An 18078-nucleotide genomic window follows, 5' to 3' on the forward strand; every position below is an offset into this window, starting at 1 on the left:
ATACATTAATTTGTTATCCCTATTTTAGAGATGAGGAAACAGTCATAGAGAGACCAAGTAATTTGCACAGGGTAACTGACCTAGCAAATTGCAGATTCAAATCTAGGTAGTCTGGCTCCAGAGTCCATGCTCTTAACCATTATATTCTACTACTACACTGCCAAAGTATTCATAGATACTTGTCACAATTATTTTGGCGCTTTGAAGAAGAGAAAACGTTACTATAATTTCCCCCTTAGAATTGGATGTTCTTTTCTTTTCTTTCTTTTTTTTTTCTCATAGTTTGAAAGTTGCCGCCAAAGACACGTTCTCTCTCAAACCACCACACGACTTTGAGGCCAGACTTTTCTGACCTAGTTACTGTGCAGAACAGAAATGACAAGGGACTAAGTTTTACTTTTGAGGAATACTTTTCACTCCCTAGATTTCTGCGGCTGCAGAGCTACTTCAAGGTTTCAAAATAGTACAATCTCTAACTGGAGCTTGCTGCTTAAAATAACATTTTGTCAAAAGACAATAATGATATATATTATCCTAAGTGCTATTTTGATGTTTCAGTTCTTCATGTTCGTTCGTGATTCTTGATCTCCTCCTTAGGGCTTCTTGTTTTTTTCTGTTTGCAGCGTGACCGAATTACAAGTTTTAGAAAATCTACTGTCAAAAAAGAAAAACCTCTTATCCAACATCCTATTGATTCTCAAGTTGCGATGAGTGAGTTTCCAGCGGCTCAGCCATTATATGATGAACGATCTTTGAATTTGTCTGAAAAGGAAGTACTGGATCTCTTTGAAAAAATGATGGTAAGTTAGATCCCCTGATTTTGTTGTAATTTTAAAATGCATGTGCCCAGAATAGCACTGGGTTTTAAGTAGGGCTGTTTGTATGGACTGTGTTTATATCACATAAAGGAGAGACCAGAAACTTGTTGATACAACAGAACTGTTTTCGAAAGCATCTGTCTTTTTGAGCTATAATATGTCTGTCTCTTCCACTATGAGCTCCTAAAAGCAGGGGCTGTCTTACTTATTTTTGTTCTCTAGTATTCAGTAGTCTGTGGCACACTGAATCAATTTTTTAACTACCTAATTTGTGTTTCTGTTTCTATAAAGCAAAACAGGCCTAAGTCCACTTTTCTGAAAACAATATAAAGTATCTTGTTAGGTATATGAAATAGAGTTGGGAGGACAGAGTGTAAAAAAACAAAACAAAACAAAACAGTAGAGGGGACAGAAGAAATTCCTCCAAGTTTGTTCTATTATCAACAGTCATACCATCTATATTTTCTAGCACACTTCTTATATTTTATAGCTTGTGATCTAGATTATTTCTTATATTAGATAATAAATATAATATTTTGATTATTCAGCAGTTTATACCAAGAGAGGGGAGAGATGAGGCATTGGGCCATCTTGGATTGGTTTGCTTGATCAGAGAAGTGGAGATCCTGATTCATGATTCATTAATTTCTAATTCTGTCCCACTTATCATGGCAGGTTTTTTTTGGTGAATCTCTATTCATTTTGAGTTAAGGTCCACAAGAGTTTCAAAGGTCTCCTTACCCATGCCAAAAGAAGAGGTTAAGAATACTGGAAATCTAGACCCTTCTACTCTGCCCATAATGGAACATCTTGTTACCACCCCGCCCCCAACCCCACTAGTCATTGAAAGTTGTTGAATGAGTACAAATTCCCTTTATCTTTAAACTTTTCCTTTAATGTTCCCTCTGTCTAGCCAGAGCTGGCATCCAGCTTTTCCCTTGTCACAAGTCCTAACATTCCCACTCTCTTCAGCCCTTCCTCCTAGTACTATGGTATACCCTCTTTCCTGCTGCTCCTTCTATGTCAAATTCTTTGAACCATCTTTCAACAACCCTTTCTCTTGTAAAGTCTATTATCTGCTGACCAGCCATGATGATGATAGCATCTGGCTATCCTTTTGACCCTTCCCTTGCTATTCGTTTTGGTGATTTCAGCTATTACATTGATAACCTTGGCATCGCATTGTTGCCCTTAGTTCCTTGGTTTCCTGAACTCTGACCTTTGCATCCATGTATTTAGCTAATTATAGGCATGACTACACCTTGGACTGTGTCACTCTTTGGAATGATTCCACCTCTGAGATCTTTAGCTCTGAAACTCTTCTCGGAAGCTAAACAACCTATATTACCTTTTCCAGGCCCTTAATTTTACAGGGCATGTTTGTGTAGTGGTTAAGAGCTTGGACTTTGGGGTCATTCAGCCTTGAGGCTGAGTTCTGGCTCTGCCATTAATCACATTACCCTGTGAAGGTGATACCTCCTCTCTACACTTTATTTTCCATAACTGTAACAAAGGTATAAGAGGATCTACTTCATATGGTTATTTTTAGGATTAAAGGAGATGATATTCCTAGAATAGTGCCTGGCATAAAACTTTCTGTAAAAATAATTTTATAAATGTTTGTTGCATTTCCTTCCTTTAGCAAATAAAGCTCTGTTCTTTCTGCAGTTGCCCCTCAATTTGCAATTCAGTTGTCTTATCTTAATCACCCCAAACCAACAACGACAGAAACAAACATTCTTTGACATTAATCAAACTTTTAAATCGTTTTTTAAACTCTTCTTCTCTTTACTCAAACTTCATTCAAATGATACTTACTCCTTTAATCAGCTGACCAATCGGTTACTAATTTTTGCAGTAGTGAAATAGTTCTTTTAGTTTATCAGTGGCATTGCCACCCTCCGGTTCACTTTAGCGCAACACTTACGGGCCTTCTTCCACGCCATTCATTTTCTCAGTCACTTCGAATTGCTTTCCAAGTCCCATTGGTTCTGCTTTTGCAATGACTTTTACGTCTGTTTCCTCAGTTGTCCTCCAGATGCTCTTGCCCTACTTTAGGCAGTATCCCTCTCTGGCTTTTTCTCGTGGGCTACGAAAGTAGCCTCCTATCTGGTCTTCCTCCTGTCCTCCAGGTTTTGCCTGTTCTAATCCAGTGGTGCTCTATTCATGATTCTGAAACAGATTCCTTTTCCAAAGCCCCAAGTAGGCCCTTCTGTTTTCACACAGTCATCTTATATGTCCCTACTCCATTCCCTCCACTGTGCTTCTCGATGCTTCTCGATAAAGGCATTTCACACCTTTACTTTGCTGCTCAGTCCTCAGAACTCTTACCCATCTTTATGCTCTGCTGATGAGCTTACTGCGTAATTTACTGAGTAAACTGAAGTGATCAGAAGGGAACTTCCACAGACTCTCACCACCACATCTACCTAAGTTTGAGTATCTGCAGTCTTGCTACCTGTCACCACCATAGATGAAGTTTTCATCTTCCAGTCCTTCCATTTGTGTACAAGATTCCATTCCTTTAGACCTACTTACTCAAGGACATTGCTCCAATCATTTTCTCCTCTCTCTTCTGCCCTTCCCAGCAGCATACAAATGTGCTATCTCACTTTACAACTTTTTTCATGACCTTATCTCCCTTGCCTGCTACCGCTGTATTTTTACTCTCCTTTGAAGGAAGACACCTCCTAATAATTTTGTTTATATTCACTTCTTCTGATTTCTCTCTTCTTACTTTCTGTCTTAAACTCACTCTAGCCAGGCTTCCATCCCACCATTCCATCAAAATGGCTCTTATCAGTGTCACCAGAGATCTTTATGCTGCTGAGTCCCATGTTCAATTTTCAGTTCTCATCTTAACTGACCTATCAGCAGCAGGTGATGCATTTGGTCATAAATCGCCCCCTGCTCCCCCTTTATTTGGTTTTCCTCCTGTCTCTTTGGCTGCTGCTTTTTAGTCTTCTTTGCTGATTCCTTTTTATGTCCTCAACCTTTAAATGTTGGAGAGGCCCAGGGATCAGTCCTTGGACATGTTCTCTTCTCTATCTACACTATCTTCTTTTGTGATTGCAACCAGTACTATGGCTTTACATTCCATTGGTATGCTCACAATTCTCAAATTTATCTACAGCTTAGTCCTCGTGTCTGAACTCCAGACTCTCATAATCAAACTTCATAATCGACATCTCTCTCTGATTGGTCAGTAGACTTCTCAAAAGTAACATATCCAAAACCAAACTGTTGATAGTCCCCTCCAAACCTGCTCCTCCCAATGTTTCCCCCTTCTCAGTTGATGGTATATACATCTGTTCAGTTACTCAGGCCTAAAACTTTGGAATTGTCTTTGTCTGCTCTCTCTTTCTCACATTCCGCATTCAGTTGACTAGGAAACCCATGCACTCTTTCTTCAAAGTACGGTACTTACAAGAGCTGACCATTTCTTACCGCCTTCACTGGTCCCATACTGGTTGAAGCCTCACCTAGGCTGCTACAATAGTGGTAGAACTATTAGGACTAACACAGTTCCTCATTGGTCTCCCTGCTTCCACCATGACCCTCTGCAGTATATTCTCAACACAGAAACATTACCCTTTTAAAACCTGAACAATGTCATGTCACTTGGGTTCTCAGATCTCTACTATGGCTTCTTATTTCCCTCAGGGTACAAAAGCCAGTATCCTTATAAGAGCCTGTAAGGCTCCGTATGATCTGATCCCCACTTTACCTCTTCGATATCTTCTACTACCCTCTTCATTTGCTTCAGTGACACACACATGCCTTTTACATGATGATAGCTGTAAGCAAAAATGATTCCTGGCACTTATAAAGTTTTTCAATTTGTGTACAGCATTTACTGTTTTCAAACCTTTTACAATGTTTCCGTTTTGTGGTTTGAATTTTAATTCTTATGTTTCATCAACAAATTACCCCTTTCCTCTTTAAATGTGTTATGTTTTTAAAAAGATTTGCTTGTGGATTCATAAATGTGACTTAAAGAAAGGTACAACTTGGTGCCACATTTTCCCTAATGAGAATTTTTCCTTCCATGGGAATGTTGGAAAAGGAAATCAGACAATTATGATTTGCTTAAAAGTAACAACAAAAGATCAATAAAAAACTTTTTATGGGTTGTATCTCTTCTTTGAGAGAAGTCTACTTGTACATTGAACATTTTGCATTTTCTTTCTTATCTTTAGTTTGTCTGTAATCAGGTTAAGTGAACAAGTTATTTTACGAATTTTCACAGCTTTCATTTACTGTGCACCCTTGGGCCCAGCATGTAACTGAACAGTTTACATGTATTATTTAAGCTGATCTTTGTGACAGTGCTGCAAAGTAGGCAACATACTTATACTCCATTTTTCAGATAAGGAAATTAAAGCTTAGAGAGAGGCTAAAGAAATTGGTTCTGTAACTTGCCTTAGCTAATAAGGGACTGAGCTCGAGCTTAAATTTAGGTACATAAAAATCTAAAAAATTGGCATTTTGGTAATCTCTATCTTTAATAATATTTCATTTAAGCTAAATGTAAAATTAATACACTTTCTTTGCACGCATACTGAGTGGAAGTAGAAGGCAACTCAGAGGTACATTGCCTCGCAGGTAAAGCGAGATGGATGGATTGTTTCCTATTGATGACAGAAGGTTGTCTTTTTCCAAGTTATTGCTTTTTACAGAGCATCGATTGAAAAGAAAGAGGCCCACAATTTAGTTTTGGAAAACTGTTCAAATGCCATCTTCAAAGTTGATTGGGAGAAGACACTTAAGTCGTCAGAAGTAGATTTCCAGATATGAAATTTCCCTTTTTTATTTCAATCTTTGTAGGCATCCTTCCATGTACAAATAATGTAATAGATGTACTTGTCCTACTTGATGGCTATTGTGACAATCTTGTCTCTCTTGATTCTCATCCTTCATTGTGCTATTCCTGTTTTCAGACTTTTTACACTTTAGAGTACTACAAATGTTTAGACCATTGGGCCTAAACACCTTGTATGTGTTTTAGGATAGCATACCTTGAGGAGTGAAACATTTAAAATAATTACATAAAATAGCACAACATTATAGACAGTAACAGAGTATGAGACGCTTGACAAGAAATATATTACGTTAAAATTGCTAATATAATTTATTATTTGGAATTTCTGGGGGATGATATATTTTGGTGAAACTTTTGGTGAAAGGCTTAAGTAATGAAAGGCAATATTCAAATAAATCCTCTATTACTCTGATAATTGAAACTCTTGTTATGTCCGAGGATCATATTTGTCAACAGAAGTTCTCTCTGTACAGGTTTGTAGATGTAGATAATAGGGGAATGTTGGGCTCAATCTGAAATTACTACAGATTTTTTAAAAAGTATTAATTCTTTTATTTGATTACTGTAACTTGTATTTAACTACTAATAGCTCATTTTAAACATCACTTGACACATTATAGCCAAGTAAAATCCTGGAACGAGTCCAGTTAACTGAAAGATCTGAATGGTTAGGTTTTACTTTACTAGTGAGGTAGTAGATTACTAACGTTCCATTGACACTGACATCTGTTCTACGCATTGATATGCCACTTTTCATATTGTGGCTGCTCAAGGAAACAAGTATAGACAGATCTTCTGAGTAAGGGTATCCATGGCTATTGCTGGCAGATGTAAAGCTCCAAATTTGAAACTTTTAGATGATTGCTTTTTTCATGGAGCGCACGCTATTTATTATCAGCGTGTCTTCAGTAGTTTGTAAAACTGGATTTCGTACTTGGAGTGTGGTCATTGCCTATTAATTGAAAATTAGAAAGTGGTTCTTTTATTAAAACTTTCAGTAGTGGAAAAAAAACCCCTCACTCGTTTTTATATGATTTTTATAATTACCTGCATGGGGTAAACTATACTTGCTCTTTAAGATTCCTGTTCACCTTTTCTGCCCAGTCGTGTTTTCAAATCTTCCACAAGTGGGTAAAGGTAGTAGGACCAAGACAACAATACTGCTTCCACATTTTTGGGGGGGTAACTTTAAAAGATGACTGAACTATCGTAATATTACATATCACCTTTAACCCCAGATTCAAATTTGAATGAGGTTCATATTTATCATCTTTTTCATGTTAATCAGAGACATTTTGTATTGTCTCTAATTAGGACTGGTGAAATATCTTCTCCCTTACACTTTAAATATAAGGAAATTAATAATGCTGTAATTGAATAACTATTCAACATGTTAAGGTATCATAGCCTTTGAGCTTACTGAGAATAACTGAACTGGTCTTTGTACATTGAGAATACTGCTTAAGGACTATTAAATGTTTAATAGCGATAGCTCATTTTTGAATAATGCAATTAGAGCAAGGAGAGAAATGTGTCTGGACACTGTCCATTTCCTTTTGAATATTATTTCCCTTTTGTATGCAACTGTTCTAAAACTGTTTTTTTTTTTGCTTAGGGGATAGGGGATTTCCATTTTAAGCTTAAAAAAATAAACATACAGAGATGTCTTGGAAGTTCAAGTTGGAATTTAATTTCTTTTACCTAGTACAGGATCTATTGAGTGGAAGTCCAGCTGGCGTTGGTCACATTAGAGTCCTACAGATATGTCAGTAAGGACTGTGTTTTAATATAGGTAATTAAATAGTTTAATTGTATACAAAAGATGAGGCTAGTGATGATTAATGATTTATGATTTATGATTAATTTCTAGGCACACTTCATTTCAACTTCCGTTATTAAAGGCAATGTTTAATATATGATTCCACATGCAAATGTGATGTTTTATACTTTTTTTCTGTTCAGCAATTTACATGAATATATTTCGCATTTTGGGCATAATGTAATGATTGTACAGTCATATGCAGTAAATATTAAATTACCTGCCCCATATTCCATCTGGTAGAACTCATAAATAATCCCAAAGCTTTTCATTTTGTTCTCACACTTTTGCCTTTCATCAGTTTTGAGAGCCTGTTTGACTTTGGACCCCAGGTGCTGTCCTTGTTTTCCCCTGACTGCTGTCATGGGTTTCTTTCTCACCCATCATCAGTCTTTTAGGAGTTGGTTAGCTTGGATGAGAACCTTTTAGTGCTCTCAGCATAAGTAATTTTAATTAAAGGTTAAGTTACTGTAAAATAAGTTATTGGTAACATAGGTCTTAAAATCTATAATAAGGCATGGAAATAATTTTCAGGAATGGCTAGATCCTTAGAAATTATCTAGATAGCCTACTTTCCATTTTTTACATTTATATTTCCAATATCCTTACTCTGTATCATTGGACTGAGAGAACATCAGCATCATTTCTAGTCATTTTATTTTCTTACACACACTCCCAAGTAAAGCATATAAAGGAGGAGCAAAACTTACCCTGTAAACAGGTCTCAAAGTTAACTAAATCTGGGTCACTTTTAAATTTCCTTCCCAAATATAATTCTCACCAAAAGTTCACAAATGAGGGAGTAGTAGGATAGAAGTCCCAGGAAGAGGAATTAAGGGAACTAGGTTTGGAAATTTACTCTGATTGTAGCTGATAAACTTCACAATTCACTGATTCTGTTCTTGATTTGTACATAGACATGTTTCCTAAGGTATTTTTTCTGTTTGAAAAGTTCCACTAGTGTTTTTTGCCATGAAGGCATTTTCACGACTGTGTTTTGATATGTGCAGTGTGCCAGGTCGTGTGCTACATGCTGCAGGTACACAGATAAATCCAGTTCCTCCCTTGCCCCCAGAGAGCTCAGAATTTAGTCAGGGAGGCAAGCAAGTAAACACAGGATTTCCATGGTAGTAGGACAGCTGTGAATAGGCTGCTGTGAGTACTTAAGCCAGCACAGGGGCTCAGGGAGGAAACAGAGAAGATCTGAATATACTACGAAACCCAGTGTCACTTCTGAATTTTCAGTCTTTATTTTTTGACATTAAAGTGTTCGCAAAGTTTGAATGACTTAGTTCATCAAAGTCCAATGCCTTCTATATGCCAGGTGCTGTTCTAAGTTCTGAGGAGAGAGAGAGAGCAGAGAGCAACTCAAGGAAAATCCCTGCTGTCAAGGATAGAGGTGATATAGCAGAACGTAAGGTGTAATTGTTGGAAAACAAAAAAGAAAAAGCAAAGACATATTTCTGTGTCATGGAGAAGTTTATTTGACAACTCTCTACTGAATGCCAGATACTTTGTTAGGTGCAGGGGAGCATAAAGATGACAAAGACACTATCCCTGCCTCTAGGTTTTTATTTTGTATGACTCCCAAGGTAAGAATAGCTTTTATATTTTTAAATGGTTGCAGAAAATCAAAAGAAGACTGTTTCAGGGCACATGAAAATCTGAAATTCAGTGTTCATAAATGCAATTTTGTTGAATGCAGCCGCAGCCATTTGTTTACATATTGTTGATGGCTCCTTTTACACTGTAACTGCAGAGTTGGGTAGTTGTGACAAAGACCCTGTGACCCGCAAAGCCTAAAACATTTACTGTCTGGCCCTTTACAGTAAAAGTGTCAACCTCTGGACTAGTGTAGTAGTCTCTAAACTTTCTGATTTCCTATCCCGTTAGAAAAAATATGTATATATTTGAGCGAGCAAGTAACCCCAATATATTTTATTTATAAGATATATACATATATGTATGTACTATGTATAAAATACAGACATAGAAAAGAATGAGAAAAACATGCAATGAACAAGATTTTAAAATGATTTAAAATGAGTTTATTTTATTTATTAATGGTGCAAAAGCCTTTGCTGTCGCGATTAATAACTTTTTAGTGAGAGCAATGTCAGTGTGTCATTATTTTTTATGTCTTGTTTTAAAAAAGAGACTAATTAGAAGGTTTAGTTCCGAGTCCATTTTATTTTGATATTTGGTTTAATGTCTGTTATAGTTGAAACATAAATCTGACAACGATGCATAGGTCCAAGTGGAACGAGAACATCATTAGCAACACTTATTAAATCATAGTATTAACTTTGCTCAGTCCAATCCATGAATCAAGCAAAAGTTTCCTGCTGAACCACGGCTAGTAAATTTCCATCTCCCTTGATGACGGTCAGTTGTTCTTGGAACTAATCTGAAGTGTTGCATTTTTATATTTGTGAATAAATTGGTTCAAAATGGGCTTTAAAAAACGGGCTTCACTAGATGTCATCAGGGACATGGGCTCTTTTCCTTCCACATACTTAATGTGTAGACCCCCGCCCCCATGTTTGTCTACTCATGTCCGCTGCAGACATTATACCTAATACCCGGAAGAAGAAAGAAGAGGTGAGTCATGCAAGGGTGAAGGAGACCCACCTGGCAGTTGGGTCTGCCAGTGTGTGGCTTTTTCAATGAAGTTCATTTGAAAAGCAGTTACTTTCTCATCAGTTGTTAACTCTTAAGGGATTACTTGTCCTTTTGTGAATGAAAAATGCCCAAGTCATGTGAAATTTCAGAAGTTTTAAAATACTTTGTCATGAGATAGCTGGAGATCTCTCTGTAAGATACATGTTTTCATGCTCACTTCCTGTCTCATTTTAAAATATTATAAATATTCTACAGTATTTGAAATATCTTGCTTTTATAAAAAACAACAAAAAACACCTACATTCTTGACTCTGCATACCACTGTGTGTATTTTGATTTCAACTTCTTTCTTGCAATGGTTTGAATTTTATATGTGGGCTAACCTTCCTTACTCAGGAATGCTTCCCGCTTACAGTTTTTTCATAAAACATCCTTTTATTAAATAAATCATTTATTTTGGCAATATGTTTTCTCTGTTAGATTGTTCCATTAGCAACTCAAAGAAAAGTAGTTTTTATATTTCATTATTGGAACAATCTAGCAAATAATATAAGCTGAGTTGTTTAAAAGAAAAAACAGCTGTATTTTCATTCAGCTGTATGATAAACCTCCCGCACTGAGTAATTTTTCTAATACTTGTTTTAGCAAATTTTCAGCAATGATTTCTATGTGTCTTCTGACAGTATTTGCTGACAAAGGAATGTGTTTTAGTTTATTGCCATGTTGTTTTGCATGTATTATTTCAGCTGCTTCTACCAAGTGTTCCCCCAGTGTCATGGGACCTTTTGTCTTTTGCTATTAAAGAAAGAAAACATTCAAAAGAGTCTTCTAAACGTGTGTCATTAAGTTTACAAAATTTCACTAAGTATTGGATTGAGTATCACATGATTCTAATTATTGCTGAGAAAATCGAAAAAGCTTTCCTCATGGTCTAGATGTTTGGATTTTAAATGGTCTGCAAGTTTGAGGCAGCTTTATACTATCATTAGCTAATATTTTTAAGGTGCAATATGCACATAAAATGAGAGTCATCAGTGATAATTGATATACATGCATATTTCAGATAGTTACCTTACTAATTTTTAATCTTGTGGGACCAGCTTCTTATCAGCCTTATATTTTTATTACTTTTATCATATGACATGACTGATGAAAGGCTCAGACTTATGAGTAGGAGATATAACAGTCTAGTATTTTCTTGTTCCCCTGTACTTGCATTATTGGTATTATCTTATTATCCTCAATCTGTTGTCTTTGCAAGAATCTTTTAAAGCTACTTTTCTATTTTGTTGTTGTTGTTTTGAGGGTTGACTTAGTTAAAACTAGGTAAAATAGCCTGTAAGTCCACTTAACCAGGTACTTGTAAACTGCAGTACGTTGCAGTACACTGACAGTGAAAAAATATACATTGTGAATACCCCACTCTTCCCTTGAGATACCTCATGTACCATTTGGACCTGTGGATCCAGTGAGGGCTTCAGTGTTATTCTCATGTTAAATATTGAAGCTTATTTTCTTGTATTTTGAGTAAACATCAATATTTCACAAACCACAGTGGATCCTTTATGTAATCTTTGGACTCTGGACACTGGTTCCATGTTGAGCTCAGGATTAAGGATTATGGGAGAGTGAAAATAATATTTGGGTTTCCTAATAGCTAAATAGATGTTCTGAATTTACCTTCTTGATGGTGAAGAGGTATATGTAGGTGTTCATAGTTGTAGTTTCCTCCAATAGGCCCTGAAAGTAGAAATAGCTGAAGACTTCTATATGGTATGCCGCTACAGTCTATATAGGTAAACTTAACTGGCTCATTTGAAGACATGAGGTAGTTAATTAATACCAGGTACAATTGGCCATTTATTTACTTATGTAGAAAATTCCTGATGCTTTTATTGGAATTTTAAAAAGAAATGTTCTGTCCTTTCTAGTTCTAGTAGAGGAATTATCTATAGAGCATATCTTTATATGAACGTTTCTTTAGAAAACAATAAAGAAATAAATGTAAAACTCCATTAATTTATAATCTTAAAATAATCAAAGATAACTATAATTGCTATTCATGCTAGGGTATATTTTTAGGTACTAGGGTATCATTAGTTTATTCTCTTCAGGGGTACAGGTCCCCTCGAGATAGAAGTTAAAGAATACTTGAATAATTACTATTGAGAAGCAGAAGGAAGAGGGCAAGCATTTGATGGTGAAGTGAAGTTCAGATTTAAAAACAGTGAGTGGAAAATCCAGCCTTAAACTGGGATCAATGCATGTTGCAGAAACAGAAACAGTTACTTTATAGAAAATATATAGACATTTTTAGCAACTGTATAGAAAGAAGGAGCAAGTATTACTTCTTATAGAGGAGGAAAAGATGTAAAAACAAACGGTTGACATTTACCTTTCATAAAACAAGTGAGGAAAACAGTGGAAGGGTTAGGAAAATAGAAAATGATGTTAGGACACGAGAAAGTTTAAAAAATTGTACTGTCACCTGTTTAAAGATTTACTGGGGGGTGAGAGGGAGAAAGAGAGAGAGAATGAGAATGAATGAATGAAAGAGAGTACAAATGAATGAATAGGCAGCTGGTTCAACTTTTAACCTTCTCATTTGACTCTATTCTTATACGGCTCCTCAGTTATAACTTTAAGAATACAATGTGTATTTGCTGAAGAAGTGAAGGAGTTTGTCTATAATGGGAAAATGGCATCATGGCATAAGTGGTAGGAGAAAAAATGGTTTAGTGTTTACAGATATGGCTTGATACAAATATAATACAAATATAAGTGGTCAGTTATTTAATTCAGCATTTTTTAAATTACAAAATACCACATTCTTCTCATGTACTGTGGAAGTACTAACTAAATGTTAAATACACTAAAAGCTTGCTTTTGTGTTTTGAGTACTATAAGAACTCAGTGTGTTTAACACTACTATATATAAAATAGATGATTAACAAGGACCTACTGTATAGCACAGGGAACTCTACTCAATATCTTATAATAACCTATAATGGAAAAGAATCTGAAAAAGAATATTTATGTGTGTGTGTGTATATATATATAAAACTGAATCACTTTACTGTACACCTGAAACTTAACATTGTAAATCAACTATATTTCAATTAAAAAAAAAAAACTCAGTGTGTTTAGAGGTAGTTTCATACTCAATTACATTTTTTAGAATTAATATTGAATTATGAGTATTGCTCTATTTAGTTTTATGATTGTATTATAAAGCTGGAGTTAATGATTTGGAAGTATTAGCTGCCTAATTAGTAGTATGCTGCTTCTTTCTGTAAAAATAAGATGAGTCATTATGGTCTCCTCTGTTCATGTGAATGGTACCTAGTCCCAATCAACCTATGCAGCAGATTTATAGGTATAAAAAATGTTTGTGGCTGTAAAGCAAATTAAAATATTTAGAGAAAAGCTCCTAAATATCACATTGGTTCAACAGATATTTATTAAATGCCTGGTGCATTCCAGGCATGCATACTCTTTGCTTGGAAATACAAAGAGAAAAAGAACCCAGTTTCTGCCCTCAGTTAGCTTATATTGATACAATATAGGAAATTAATATGGGAGAATAGAATGAAGATAGTCATTTCTAAATGAGGTGCTTTGGGGGAAATCTGAAGAATTAGCAGAAGTACATGAGTTAGCCCGCTATGGATTTGGGTGTGGTGGGGTGCAGTGAGGTGGGATAAGATGGGGGTTAATAGATGAAGAGGGTGCTGAAGTTGACAGCATTCTAGGCAGAGAGAACAGCATCATGAACAAAGTAATGGAAGTGTGTAACAGCATAGTGTATGTAGAAAAACTGCAAACAAGCTTGCATCATTCAAACCTAAGGGGTAAGATGAAAAGTGGTAAAAAAGAAAAAAAGGGTACAAATGAACTTATTTACAAAACATAAGTAGAGTCATGGATGTGGAGGACAGGCTTATGGTTACCAGGGAATATGGGTGGGGGAGGGATAAATTGGGAGATTGGGATTGACACATACACACTACTATATATAAAATAGATAACTAATAAGAACCTGCTGTATAGCACTGGGAACTCTACTCAATACCCTAATGGCCTATATGGGAAAAGAATCTAAAAAAAAAAATGTGCATATATGTATATGTGTAACTGATTCACTTTGCTGTAAACCTGAGGCTAATACAATATTGTAAATCAACTATACTCCAACAAAAATAAAACAAAAAAAAAGGGTCTAGGCCATTTACAGGAAAGAAAAAAAAAAGAAATGAGACCAGGGAAGTGATAATAATACTAATAGCTAGCATTCTTTGATGGCTAGTTAATATACACGAGGCTTGGGTTCATGATCACAATTAATCTTGACGTTCCTCTGAGGTCTGTATTCTCCATATTCCCCTTAATGTCCTGCCTGCCTCCATGATTCTAGTCTGATAGTATGATCTTAGCAATGTATGCCATTAAAAATTGGATTAGAGGTACATGGTAACAGAGAAATGTCACTGGAAGGAGACCAAACTCTCTACCTAGAGACTGCCAAAGGTGACATTACCACACTCTTAAGCCTGGCTGTGACGTGTACAGATACAATCTTGTCACCGTTCCAGAGTCGATTCTACTTGCGATGCAGATTCATGCTAACTACATTTGCAGGAGACTATAATTTAACCAGAATGTTATGAGATGGTAGGGACATAGTCCAGCATACATGAGCAGTATTTAGGGGGTTTTGATGGAAACAAACACAATATGAGTCAGCAGAATGATGTACTTGCCAATAAAGCCATAAAATCTGAAGCTGAATTAATAGAGGTATAGTATTTCAAGATGAAGGACGTGGAAGTCCTTTCCTTCCTTGGATTTATCAAACCACAGAGTATTTGAGAGAGACGCTGAGCCATGTCACACAAAGATAGGTTGAAACTGGTAGGTATACTTTAGCTTGAAGGAGAGAATGTTGCCTTCATGTAACATTTACATGTTCCTTTAGTTTATTCCCCTGTCCAATCTGACTATCATCTCTCTTAGTTCGGACTCTTATCACTAGTTACTTGAATTACTTCAATAGCCCAAATTATTAAACATAAGAGAATTCATTCTGGCTACTTTAAATAGAATATATATATATATATATCTATATCTACACACACACACACACACACACACACACACACACACACACACACACACACACACACACACACATATATATTAAGAGGTACGAATCAGGAGGGTTGCAAAACAGGCTCCAGGTAACATTATTATAGGAATAACTTCCAGAACCACACAACTGAAATATCTGATGAAGGAACTGTTGCCACCCCAGAACCATTTTGTCAAACTGTTGTGATGAAAAAGACACGTCTGCTGCCATCAATTCCATAACCACGTCATCTCTGTTGTCACCTGTACCAGCGAAACAGGTGGTTTACTCGTGGCTTGCTCCCTTACATAGTTCTGAATCTACATCTCCTATGCATGAATTTCATGGGTAGAAACTAAGCCACCTTACCTATACTCTAGTTATAAGGGAGACCGACAAATGTGGTTTTTATGGATTCTTCCTTGATGGGGCTGACACTAGGAGAGTGTTTAAAATGTAGAGGGCATGTTCAAGTGCTATTGGGCAGCCAACCATGACAGAAGCCCACTGTGGTCTGGTAGCTAGTCTCTTGGCCTTCACTCAGATTTTTCTCAAGACCCAAATCCTGATGAAGACTTCTTTGCTGACCTTCCCATCTATCCTCTGTGTTCCCCAAACATCCTCTACATGCCTCTGTTATAATGATTTGTTTGCATGTCTGTCTTCCCTACTAGACCATGAATCATTTATTTTTATTTATTTAACAGACAAATACAGCATTTACTAAGTATCAGGCATTGTTCTAAGTACTTCACAAATAATAACTCATTTAATTTGTGGGCTCAAGCACTCTTTCAAATTTGCATTCCCTACCCAGTCTAGCATAGTGCATGGTACATGGTATGTGTTCAGGAAATAAGTGATCCAAAATTTAGAAAGTAGAGGAGAAAAACTAACGACACAGTCTTTCCACCTTAATATGATATTAATATTTTGTTGTATGTATTTCAGATCCAGTCCTCCAAAGAAAAACTTGGCAAAAATAAACTGCCCTATAATGGGCTGGGCTGCCTGTAGAGGTAGTGAGTACCCTGTTAGCTGAAGTTGACACAGAACATAGATGAGTGTCTGTGGACTTTATAAAGTGCTATCCAGCCTCGTTTCTGTGATTCTACTTTGATTCAACAATGCTAGATCTAGTCAGAGAAAGAGAGCCTGCCTTCAAGTAAGGCATTAACAAGTGGGATATACAAATGAGAAATAAGGAGATAAGACAGGAAAGGTAGATAGGTAGAGACAGTGATGGAGGTGATTGGGAAGGGGGATAGGCATATATACATGACATTTACAAGTATTAATTGTGAATTAATCATCATAGGAGTCACTGCAGTGGGTGCAACTATAGATCATGAGATTCTTGCTGTCATTGAAGTTACTATTCAATTGATGCCGTTTGATTACTTTTTATGTATCCTTTGTTTTTTCCCCCACATTCTCACATATGAATCTTTAAAATAATTTTAGTATTTTTCTTTGTTTGCCTATTAGTTTACTTGATTAAAAAATAGTAATGTTAGAATTACTAAGCAAGTAAAGGGATAAAAATATTGATTTCTTTTTCTGTTTTTAAAAAATTGAGATACCATTCAGATGCCATAAAATTCATCCTATTAAATTATACAGTTCAATGTGTTTTTTTCATATATTCAAAGAGCTGTGCAGCCATCACAACAATCACTTTTAGAACATTTTTATCACCCCCAAAAGAAACACCATATCTGTCGGCAGTCACACCCCAATTCTCCCATCCCCCCTTACCCTGCCCCTGACGACCTCTAATCCACTTTCTGTCTCTATAGATTTGTCTGTTCTGGATATTTAATATAAATGGGATCTTATAATATATGGCCTTTTGTGACTGGCTTCTTTCATTTAGCATAATGCGATTTCAAGGTTCATCCATGCTACAGCATGTATCAGTACTTCATTCCTCTTTGTAGCTGAATAATATTCAGTTGCATGGACATATGACATATGTTTATCCATTCATCACTTGATGGACATTTGGATTGTTTCCACTCTTGCTGCTGCTGCTATGAACATTCATGTACAAGTTTTGTTTTGGTTTTTTTTTTTTAAAGATTTTTTGATGTGGACCATTTTTAAAGTCTTTATTGAATTTGTTACAATATTGCTTCTGTTTTATGTTTTTTGTTTTTCTGGCCCTGAGGCATGTGGGATCTTAGCTCCCTGACCAGGGATCAAACCTGCACTCCCTGCATTGGAAGGCAAAGTCGTAACCGCTGGACCGCCTGGGAAGTCCCCATGTACAAGTTTTTGTGTGAACAGATGTTTTCATTTCTCTTGGGTATAAGCTGAGTCATGTGGTAACTCTAAGTATAACTTTTTGAGGAACTGCTAGACTATTTTCCAAAGTGGCTGCATCATTTCACATTCTCACCAGCAGTGTGTGAGGGTTCCAATTTCTCCACATCCTCACCAACAATTGTTATTATCTTTTTTGTCATAGCCATCCTGGTGGGAGTGAAATGTTATCTCACTGTGATTTTGATTTGCATTTCCCTGATGAATAATGATGTTGAACATCATGTGCTTATTGGCCATTTGTATATCTTCTTTAGAGAAATATCTATTCAAATCCTTTGCCCACTTGTATTTGGGTTATTTGTCTTTTTATTGTTGACTTATAAGGCTTCTTTTTATAATTTGTATACAAGCCGCTTATCAGACATATGACTTGTAAACATTTTCACCCATTCTGTAGGTTGTCTTTTCATTTGATGTTGCTTTTTGAAGCATAGTCCTTTCCAACTTGATTTTGTGACCCTTCAAGAATGTCTTAATATAGTGGTCCCCAACCTTTTTGGCACCAGGGACTGGTTTCGTGAAAGGCAATTTTTCCAGGGAC

The 18078-nt window shown here is 36.2% G+C and overlaps 1 protein-coding gene across 3 annotated transcripts in view; it reads left to right on the plus strand.

The window, feature by feature from the left end:
* The window catches only part of DIAPH2 (diaphanous related formin 2), an 856317-nt gene that overhangs the window by 59602 nt on the left and 778637 nt on the right, over positions 1-18078 (plus strand). For all 3 annotated transcript variants that reach the window (XM_036839916.1, XM_036839917.1, XM_036839915.1), the window contains exon 3: positions 624-800. In XM_036839916.1, coding sequence (XP_036695811.1) covers positions 624-800 — 177 coding nt within the window. The remainder of the gene's footprint in view (positions 1-623; positions 801-18078) is intronic.

This window comes from Balaenoptera musculus, chromosome X (genome assembly GCF_009873245.2).
Source record: "Balaenoptera musculus isolate JJ_BM4_2016_0621 chromosome X, mBalMus1.pri.v3, whole genome shotgun sequence".
Classification (NCBI taxonomy): Eukaryota; Metazoa; Chordata; class Mammalia; order Artiodactyla; family Balaenopteridae; genus Balaenoptera; species Balaenoptera musculus.